Raw genomic sequence first — 11,016 nt, 5'->3', positions numbered from 1 at the left:
CCCCCCCCCCAGGTCTGGGGGCCCATCTGCTGGCCCCTTGCCAGCCGGCGTCCCGGACGCAGGCCCCGCTCAGCCCGCTGCTGGCCTAGGTGAACAGAACCCCAGGCTGGCAGTGGGCTGACCAGGCTGGCGGCATAAGATCAGCATTTTAATTTAATTTTAAATTAAGCTTCTTAAACATTTTGAAAACCTTGTTTACTTTACATACAATAGTTTAGTTATATAATATAGACTTATAGAGCGAGACCTTCTAAAAAACGTTAAAATGTACTACCGGCACGCGAAACCTTAAATTAAAGTGAATAAATGAAGACTCGGCACACCACTTCTGAAAGGTTGCCTACCCCTGGTCTATGGCCATGCTTGGTAGTAAGGGCTTGAAGTGGGTAGCAATGTGCACACTGGAAGAACAGACTTTAGAACTTATGGCCTCCTGGCTCCCAGCCCAGGGCCTTTTCCCCTAAGACAGTGGTTTTCCACCTGAGGTCCACAGACCCCTGCAGGTCCACAGACTATGTCTAAGATTTCCAAAGCACCTCCATTCAAAATTTCTTAGGGGTCCAGAAATGAAAAAAAGGTTGAAAACCACTGCACTAAGTCAAAGGGCACTTTGAGGGAAAGTCTCAGTCTCTCTCTGTAGAACATCACCCGGCCGGGTGGTGCTGCAGGATGGGTCAGAGGCCTGCCTATAATGATATGCTTTAGCACTAGATGTCTCTATGCTGTATTAAAAGTTCCAGAAAGGGGAGTGGTCATGGGTGGTGCGTGAACCACTGGCTGGGGGAGGCTAGCCCCCAGCCCCGCCCCTTCCGCCCGCTCCTCCCACTGTGGTCACTGGACCTTGCCCCAGGTTAGCACCCCCAGTCCTGGAGCACTGGGAGGGAACGCAGGCAGGGTGGCCCTACCAGCCCCTGGAGCCAGGCCACAGAGCGGAAGCGGAAGCAGGAGCCCTGGGGGCGGAGCATGGGTGGGACCACGCCTGGCTGTTTGGGGAGGCATAGCCTCCCCAGCCTATGGTACCCGCTGCCCAAGGGAGTGGTCTCTCGGCGAGACTAGAGATGAAAGTGGCTTGTTTTGTCTAGGGCTTCTTGTTCTCTCTATGTGGCCGCTAGTTAAGAACAACAATAGGAAGTCCCCTCTTCTCGCCTCAGAAAGGGGTCCTGAAGAATAATTAGGCAGCAGATCTCTGTCTAGTGAAGGCATTTCTAACTGTCAAGGTGTGCCATTCAGGCTAGCAATAATGCAAGCTCCAAGCACGTTGTGACCAAGGGCCTGAATTTGGAAAGTGCCAGTGGCAGTAAAATCACAGCTCTCTCTTTCTCTCTCTCAATTTCCTAGGAAGTATCCAGAAACCTCACCAGAAAGAACATGGATGCAACAGGGAACGTGGATGCAATTTGGAGTGAGCCAAACACAAGGGACAAGGAAAACTGTTCCAGCAGTATCTCCAACAGCCTCCCTGACATCCGGAGCTCCCTGCAGAGGGATGCTGCAGCTGTGTACACCCACATTGAGGTAAGGCCAGCTGCCTTCTGGCTACACATGGAAGTCCCAGGAGCCCCGTTCCAGTTCAAGAGCACTCAGTGCCACTGGTGCAGGCAATGCTCAGCAGTAGGACTGGCGAAAGGTGTTGAGGGAGAAATGTACTAGAGCTGCAGGGTTAACTCTGAACATCAGGGTTGGAAGTTGGTGGACTTAGGCATCCTCACATGGCAATATGTGATGGGAGTTGCATCCCCTCGTTATTCTGGTGCCTGTAGGTGGCAGGACAGAACAGCTGCTTCCCCACGGAGCCCCCCTCCTCTGCCACCACACACCAGGCATGGCCTTGGCTGGGGCACATCTTGTCCAGGCTTGGGTTCCTTGACTTTTGCATCTCAAGCTCAGGCCTCTCCGTATGGTCAGCCCCCACTCTGCCATGCAGTGTCCCCCTTACAGGCAGGGAAGGAGTCACCAGCAGCTACACACTGCACTGTGGCTTTAGGCCCTAGGGAGAGGAGCAGGCTTGGTGGCTCTGGAGACTTACTGTCATAGAGCAAGACAGGTAGCACTGCAGGCTTCCCCTGCATGTGAGCCTGAGCTCTGACCCGAGGACAGCGGGGTTCCACTTCCATGACTCATTGCGTGCTCGACCTCTGCTCAGACTGAGTCCACTGGAGAGGAGCTGATGAGGCCTCATTGGCATACACATCTGATTTTACCATGAGCACCAAACAGCCTCCAGCTGGTACCTGCCGGTCTGAAGTGGGTTAGCATGGACAGGCTGGCAGGGGCTGGCTCCATCCCTCCCTTCTCTTCCCTGCAGAGCTGTTCTCCCACTCACCCTTGTCAGGACTAACTGGCACAGCTGCTCAGAGCTGTGGGATCAGACCTGTAAGGCACTCGGCAGTGCCATGGGCACCATGACTCGGAGGCATGCGCTGAAGGTGCTTCAGCTGCTAGGCCCAGTAAACACCCAGAGCCATGACTGAGGGGAGTGGGTATTTTACTAGGGCTGGCAGGAAAGGGAAGGGTTGAAAATACCCTGGGTTGAATAGCTTCAGCTGTTACAATTCAAGATAAAACAGTAGAATTCGTGGCTTGGCCCTGGGGACACCCAGCTGAGGGTTCAGGCCCTCTTGTGTCTGGGGTGCCCTCTCCAGTCTCGTCCTTTAGGATAGGCAATCAGGGAACTTGAAGATGCCTCCCCCAGGATCAGCCCATGGCATTTCTCGTCGGGGCCCCTCTAGTTACAACAGCACTTCCTGCACAGTTGGTGCTAGCGGCTGCTCCAGCCAGAGCAACCATTAGACTAGTAAGCCTGGTGTATAATTGAGATGGAATATATGGGCCAAAGGTGTTACTGCACACCAGTCCCTCTCCAGTGTTAAACCAGGTCTGGGTTGGGATACAGAGCCCTCAGCCTGCTCAGTGCCATGGCAAACACTCCACTACACAGCCTTTAAACCTCTTCTTACAGAGAAAGGACAGAAGTAGAACCAGGCAAAGCATTTGCAATGTAGAGTATTAAGTCAGGCTTTCATTGTAACAATTGGCCTTGTCCCTTTCCCTTTAGCTGGAGAGAGCTTTAGAAGGAAAAGCCCCTTGTTGGAGTGTCTCTTAGATGGGATCCAAGATGGTAGGAACTGTCCTTTTGGGGAAGAGAGAAGCAGTTAGCTGAGAGTGGCTGGCACTGCTATTACAGTCTGATCCCACTTAATCCAGGTGGCAGCTGGGATTCATCCACAGCTGGTGGAGGTGGTGATGTCATCTGGGTCCCTCTCTGGCCTGGTCGGGTCAGGACACCTCTCAGGATTAGCACAAAGAAGGGCCAGGCCCAGGAGATGGTGGGGGTGGCTGCCACAATGGTGAAGCTCGCTCCAGTAACCTCTCTCTGGTTTTTGCCCCAAAGGGAGTGGCGGGTGGAACAGCCCATCCCCTCGTTATTCTGTCCACCAATTAGGCCTAATATCAGACACACCAATTTTGGTGTTTTTAACAAGCATAACTTCTTCTGTCCTTGGCTTATATCAACATGGCCTTTTGCATCAGACTAATGCAGTCTCTCTGTCTGGTTCTCTTGCACCTGTTGTGGCAAATTGTCAGCACTACTATGATGGGTCCCATGCTTTCTCTGCTTGTGGGGGTGTTCAGGGCACCATTTCTCACCCCTGATCTGGGGTATTAACTGTCCCACTAGTATCCCAGAGAAGGGGAGTGGAGAGGGAGGGACCCAGGCCCCCCCTCTACTCCGGGTCCCAGTCCAGGGGCCCTAGGGATAACGGCTAACCACTTGAACTAGCGACTCCTTCCCCTGGGCTACTTCCCTCTCCGGCCCTTCAGCTTGTGGGGCTTCCTGCCCTCTCTCTGCTTGGGCAAGGTTTCTCCCAACCCTTTGTGTCTGTGGAGTCCCTCTGCTCTGTACAAGCTGGGTTTCCCTTTACCTAGGGTCTTGGTCTTCTGGCCCACCACAGCACTTTTCCAAACTCTCCTCTGCTTCCCTTCAAACTGCTCTCTGCTCCAGCACCAAACCACTCTGCTTCAACTCCTCCAACTGTCTGATTGAAGCAGGGTTTTTTTTATCAGGTGACTGGCTTCAGGTGCTCTATTTGCCTTAATTGGCTTCAGGTGCTTTAATTAAACTGTAGCAGCCTCTCTTCCCTCTACAGGGAATAAGGCTCTCATCATCCTGGGGCTTACATATCTCTCCTTTCTATCACTCTCCTACTGTCCTCTGGCCATGCTGTATCACACTATTTAGAACATTCTTTATTGAAAATAACTTGACCTACTTTCCATAGTAAATTCCTAAGCAGGCAAAAGTTATAGACCAATTGTCCCAAAAGGCCTGCAGTCATGCCTGGCTACATACCATTGATTCAGCCCCAGGCAAAGGAGACTGCCCCCTTGCTAGGCTGACCCCCAGAGCTTTATCTTCCTTCTGGATCCTGGGGTTCCAAGGCCAGCTGCTGGCTCTGTGTTGTGGAGAGTCCCCTGCAAGCCCCTCTCACTCAGCTCTCTGGCTGCAGGCCCTCTCGGCTCTGTCTCTGCTCTGCACACAGCAGCATCCTGCTGAAGGGCTGCAGTTTGCAGACTGCTCTGCACGCAGCTGCTCCCATCCCTACCTTGCTCTCAGCTCACCCTGCAGCCCCACAGAGAATCTCCAGCGTTGGCTTCCCACCCTCACCCGGCTCCCCACACAACCCCTCCAGCGCCGACTTCCCACCCCCACCCGGCTCCCTGCACAACCCCTCCAGTGCCGGCTTCCCACCCCCACCCGGCTCCCCGCACAACCCCTCCAGCTCTGGCTTTCTGCCCCTCCTTGCTCCCCACCCAACTCCTCCAGCACCTACATCCTGTTGCCTTCCTGCTCCCCACCCAACCCCTCCAGCACCTGTTTCCTGCCCCTCCCTGCTCCCCACACAACCCCTCCAGTGCCTGATTCCTGCCCCTCTCTGTACTGTATAATTTTTGGTGGTGCCTGTAACAATGCTGCCTTTGGTGGGACACTTCTGAGAGTGTCAATTCAGGACAAATTGCTCAGAGCAGGGCAGTTACAGCCCAAGGCTGGGGTTCCTTTGCACACCAAGGCAAACCAAACCAGCCAAACAGAGAAGACTTCGGTTTTACCCCACTGGCTAACCACAAGTCACACAAGCAGTTCCCTTAGACACTGCAGTTTCCCAGTATCACCACCAGTGACATTCATTATGGGGATGAATGGTTATGAAAATCAGTACCCCAGTAAAAGGAAAAAGGTTCTCCCGAACCCAAAGGACCAAGCCCTAGACCCAGGTCAATATACAAATCAGATCTTACTCACAAATCATGCTGTTGCCAATCCTTTAGAATCTAAAAACTAAAGGTTTATTCATAAAAGGAAAAAGATATAGATGAGAGCTAGAATTGGTTAAATGGAATCAATTACATAGAGTAATGGCAAAGTTCTTGGTTCAGGCTTGTAACAGTGATGGAATAAATTGCAGGCTCAAATCAAGTCTCTGGAGTACATCCACAGCTGGGATGGGTCATTCAGTCCTTTGTTCAGAGCTTCAGCTTGTAGCAAAGTCCCTCCAGAGGCAAGAAGCAGGATTGAAGACCAGATGGAGGAGCTGCAGCAGCCTTTTATAGTCTCTTGCCATGTGGCCTTTCTTTCTTTGTTCCAAAGACAAGCTATCCAGCACATGACATGAAAAAACCTCAGAGTTCTGGCCATAGGCATGTCCCTGCATGACTTGCTGAGTCACAAGGTGTATTTGCCTTCTCTCACAGGGTCAGTTGTATAGCTGATGGTCCTTAATGGGCCATCAAGCAGGCTAGGCATTGCTGACACCAAATTGTCTGGGGTGTCACCTAGAAGCACAGCATAAGTTTGAAATACAGACAGTATAGAGCCAATGCTTATAACTTTAAATACAAAAATGATACATGCATTCAGATAGCATAATCATAACCAGCAAACCATAACCTTAGACACCTTATTTGACCCCCTTTATACAAGATTTGGTGTCACTACAGACCTTGGTTGCAACAATGATCACAGTTGCCTAAGACTCTTGGAGGGAGTTTGGGTACTGGGTGCGGGCTCTGGGCTGGGGCAGAGGGTTGGGGTGCAAGAGCGAGTGCAGGGTGCAGGCTCTGGGAGGGAGTTTGGGTGAGGGAGGTGGTTTGGGGTGCGGGCTCTGGGCTGGGGCAGGGGGTTGGGGTATGGGAGGTGGTGAGGGGTTCCAGCTCTGGGAGGGAGTTTGGGTGTGCGAGGGGGTGGAGGATGCAGGCTTTTGGAGGGAGTTTGGGTGCGGGGAGCTTGCTCTTTCCTGGGGTTGGGGTGCGGGAGAGGGTGAGGCACTTATATTGGGCAGCTCCTGAAAGCGACCCACGCACCCCTCTCGCAACGGCACCTAGGCGAGGAGCCTGGGGGGTCTCCGCGTGCAGTTGCCCGCAGGCACGCCGCCGCAGCTCCCATTGGCTGCAGTTCCTGGCCAATGGGAGCTGTGGAGTCGGCGCTTGGGGCGGGGGCAGTGCGTGGAGATACACCCCCTCCAGGCAGGGCCGGATTAACTTTTTGTGGGCCCGGCGTCAAACATATTTGTGGGCCCCCCTGGGGAATAATTGTAAAAGGGGCCGGGGGTAAAAGGACAGTGGGGCAGGAGCAAGGGAGGGGTCAGGGGTAAACTGCAAGCGCAGCAGGGCTGGGGAGGGGGTAAACAGGATCCCCCCCACCCCTGCCCACATGGAGCGGGTACCTACCTGGTTCTAGCCCATTCTCTTTGTCTCTCTCTGCACTGAGCTGCCCCTCCTCCCACAGCAGCAGGACAGGTTCTCTTCCAGCCCTCTGGGGTGGGTGTTGGGAGTGGGAAGAGCGGAGGCTAATGTGGTTACTCCTATAACCGGACATTTAGTTTCCAGTCAGCACTGCTAACCGGACGCTCAGGTCCCGTTTTCTACTGGAGTTTCCAGTCTAAAACTGGATACCTGGCAACAGGGCTGCCAGAAAAGCCTGAGGGGGGGAAGGGGCAAGCAATCATTTTTAAAAGTAAGAGGGCTAAGCCTTAAGGGGGGGTGGGGCAAGTGGTGGGTGGCCTAGGGAGTGGAGAGGAGCTAGTGGGCAGGGCCATGTCTGCTGTACTGCCCAGGTAGGCTGGAGACTGTGGGGATCAGCTGACACAGTATCCAGGGCCGGTGCAAGGATATTTTGCACCCTAGGCGAAACTTCCACCTTGTGCCACCCCGCCCCCCTCTCCAGAGCATCGCTTATTATAAATTTTCAAAAATGAATACAGTGGAGTCACATCTTACACGGGGGTTAGGTTCTAAGGTCAGCACTTAAGAGGAAAATCGCGTATAGTGAAAATTACCATAAACTACAGTATACATAGTATACACTGTCTACACTAGAACAGGGGTCCTCAACCTATGGCACGCGTGCCAAAGGTGGCACGCGAGCTGATTTTTTTTTTTTTAATGGCAGGCTGCAGGTCCCAGCCACCACTGAGCCTGCTGCTGGCCTGGGGTTCCGTTCACCCAGCTTCCTGCCGGTGACTCCGCTCAGCCTCCTGCCATTCACCCAGGCCGGCAGGAAGCTGAGCAGGGCCGGTGGCCGAGACCCTGACTGGCAGGGGGCCGGCAGCCGGAACCCCAGATCGTCAGCGGGCTGAGCAGGGCCGGCGGCCGGGACCCCAGACCGGCAGCGGGCTGAGCAGCTCAGCCCGCTGCCAGTCTGGGGTTCCATCCGCTGGCTCCTGCCAGCCGGGGTCCCAGCCGCCAGCCCCGCTCAGCCTGCTCAGCCCGCTGCCAGCCGGATCCATTCAGCCTCCTGCCGGCCTGGGTGAACGGAACCCCAGGCCAGCAGTAGGCTGAGCAGGGCCGGTGGCCGGGACCCCAACTGGCAAGGGGCTGGCAGCCAGAACCCCAGACCGGCAGCAGGCTGAGTGTGGCCGGCGGCTGGGACCTCAGCCCGCTGCCAGCTGGGGTCCCAGCCACCGGCTCCGCGCAGCCTCCTGCTGGCCTGGGTGAATGGAACCCCAGGCTGGCGGACGGAACCCTGGGTGAACGGAACCCCAGACCATTCACCCAGGCCGGCAGGAGGCTGAGCGGAGCTGGCTGGGACCCCAGCAGGCTGAGTGGGCTGAGTGGGGCTGGCGGCTGGGACCCCAGCTGGCAGGAGCCGGCCCACTGCTGGCCCTGCTCAGCCCGCTGCCAGCTGAGTGAACAGAACCCCAGGTCGGCAGCAGGCTCAGCGGCAGCCGGGACCCGCAGCCTGCCATTAAAAAAAAAATCGGCTTGCGTGCCGATCGGCTTGCGTAGGTTGAGGACCCCTGTTCTAGTGTATACTGTACTTTATGGTAATTTTCACTATACGCGATTTTCCTCTTACGCGGTGACTTTAGAACCTAACCCCCATGTAAGATGTGACTCCACTGTAGTGTAAAAAAAATTTTGGGGCACTGCTTTTTGGCACCCCCAAATCTTGGCGCCCTAGGCGGTTGTCTAGTTTGCCTAGTGGTTACACCGGCCCTGACAGTATCCCCAGCCCAGGTGACGTGACAGCTAGTGGTGGATTTAGAGTTAGTGGGGCCCCCCAGCCCTGTGCTCAGCTTCATTTTTGGGGCTCCTCCTTGGGACCCAATCAAGAAAAAGAACATTCTCTCTTATCCCCTCTTGCCCCCCTTTTTCATTCTTTTTTTCTTCATCCTCCTCCCATAAGTAATAGCAAGTAAATGAAAATAAAGTGAGGTACCTTGATTGTTCTTGTAGTCTAATTTATTTTTCCACAGACCACTTGAAAACCACGGAGGGGCCCGACGGACCACTTAACGATCTTTCCAAATATTGTAAAAAAATGTTTGGGTGCGGGGTCTGGCCAGGAGCTAGGGCGAGGGAGGGAGCTCAGGGTTGGGGCAGGAGGTTGGGGTGTGGAGCACTTACCTGGGACAGCTCCTGTTTGGTTCTCAGGATGGGGGTGGGGATGTGGGGGGTGCAGGAGTCAGGGCAGGGGTGGGGGGGGGGGGGAGGGGGGGGTGCAGGGGGCTGGGGAGGTGTGAGGGGGATGCAGGAGTCAGGGCAGGGGATTGGGGAGGTGTGGGTGTAGGGGTCAGGGAAGGGGGCTGGGGATGTGTGAGGGGGTGCTGAGGTGTGAGGGGAGTGCAGGGTCAGGGCAGGGGGCTCAGGGTGTGTGAGGGGGTGCAGGGGGCTGGGTGTGTGTAGGGGGGTGCAGGAGTCAGGGCAGGGGGCTGGATGTGTGTGAGGCAGTGCAGGGGGCTGGGTGTGTGGGGGGTGCAGGAGTCAGGGCAGGGGACTTGGGGTATGTGAGGGGGAGCAGGGGGTGGTGGGGTGCAGGGGTTAGGGAGGGCAGGGGGCTGGGGAGGTGGGCTGGGGTCATGGAGGTGCTCACACAGGGGGCTGGAGAGGCTATGCCCCAATTCCAACCCCTTCCCCAACGCCTCACCCCTGCCTCTTCTCCTCCTCCTCCTCCTCCTCCTCCTCTCCGGAGCGGCGTGCTGCGGCTCGCTCCTCCCTTGTTTTCCCTCCTGCCAGCAAGGCTGATCCAGCTGACCAGCGGGGGGGGAGAGGGGGGAACATAGCACGCTAGGGAAAGGGGCTGGGGAGAGGCCTCATTCCGCCTCTTCTTCTCCTCCTCCTCCCCGGAGCAGCGTGCTGCGGCTCCCTCCTCCCCCTTCCCCCCTCCTGCTGGCAAGGCTGATCCAGGTGAGGGGGGGGGGGGGGGAAACGTAGCATGCTGGGGAAAGGGGCGGGGCAGGAGCCAGGCTGCAGGCAGAGACTGCTACGAAGCCGCAGCAGCCCGCAGCGTCAAGCTCTGACCCCACAGGAGAGAGTGTTGCGGAGCGAGGGCGGGCAGGAAGCAGCCTTAGCCCCGCTACACTGCCACTGGTGGCGATTATGGCGGCGGCTGGGGCAGCAGGTGGGGCCGGGATACGCTCTGAGGGAGGCGCGTGTGGGCGGCAGGTGGGGCCAGGGGAGGCGCGAGGGGACGGCAGGCGGAGTCGGAGGAGAGACCTGGCCCCAAACATTAGTGGAGCTGGGCCCCCGGGCCCTGAATATTCCTGGAGCATGGGCACCACGGACCCATATACCTTGCCGACTGTGCTCCAGTGCCTGCTTCCTGCACCCTCCCTGCTCCCCACCAAACCCCTTCCACAGCCTGGTTCCTGCCCCCTCGCTGCTTCCCACACCTCTCCAGCGCTTGCTTCCTGCCCCCTCCCAGCTCCTGACACAACCCCTCCAGCACCTGCTTCCTGCCCCTCGCTGCCCCCCACACAACCCCTCCAGTATCTGCTTCCGAACCCTTCCATGCTACCAACATAACCCCTCCAGCACCTGCTGCCTCCCCCCTCCCTGTTCCGCACACAACTCCTTGAGTGCTTGCTTCCTGCCCATTACTGCTCCCCCCACAACCCCTCTAGCGCTTGCTTCCCACCCCCTAGCTCATGGGTAGGCAACCTATTGCACACGTGCCAAAGGTGGCACGCAAGCTGATTTTCAGTGGCACTTACACTGCCTGGGTCCTGGCCACCGGTCTGGGGGGGCTCTGCATTTTAATTTAATTTTAAATGAAGCTTCTTAAATATTTTAAAAACCTTATTTACGTTACATACAACAATAGTTTAGTTATATATTATAGACTTAAAGAAAGAGATCTTCTAAAAACATTAAAATGTATTACTGGCATGTGAAACTTTAAATTAGGGTGAATAAATAAAGACTCGGCACACCACTTCTGAAAGGTTGCTGACCCCTGCCCTAGCTTCTCCCCACAGAGCACCTCCGATGTCTCCTTCCTGCCCCTCCCTGCTCTCCACACAACCCCTACAGCGCCTGCTTCCTTCCCCATCCCTGCTCCCCACACAACCTCTTCAGTGCCCACTTCCTGCCCCTCCCTGCTCCCCAACAACCTCTCCAGAACCTGTTTCTCACCCTCTAGCTGCTCCCCACAGAGCCCCTCCAATGTCTCTGCCCCTCCCTGCTCCCCACGCAACCCTTACAGCGCCTGCTTCCTGCCCCCTCCCTGCTCCCCACACA

The 11,016-nt window shown here is 56.0% G+C and overlaps 1 protein-coding gene across 1 annotated transcript in view; it reads left to right on the top strand.

Annotated features, from left to right (window-relative positions):
- Positions 1–11,016, top strand: part of LOC112117800 (olfactomedin-like protein 2B) — a 109,758-nt gene that overhangs the window by 73,050 nt on the left and 25,692 nt on the right. The window contains exon 4 of the mRNA XM_026655583.2: positions 1,339–1,515. Within this exon, the coding sequence (XP_026511368.1) occupies positions 1,339–1,515 (177 nt within the window). The remainder of the gene's footprint in view (positions 1–1,338; positions 1,516–11,016) is intronic.

The sequence above is a fragment of the Terrapene carolina genome, unplaced genomic scaffold (assembly GCF_002925995.2).
Source record: "Terrapene carolina triunguis isolate 2854851 unplaced genomic scaffold, T_m_triunguis-2.0 Scaffold210, whole genome shotgun sequence".
Taxonomy (NCBI): domain Eukaryota; kingdom Metazoa; phylum Chordata; order Testudines; family Emydidae; genus Terrapene; species Terrapene triunguis.
The sequence above is the reverse complement of the archived record's forward strand: the minus strand, read 5'-3'. Positions and strand labels throughout refer to the sequence as shown.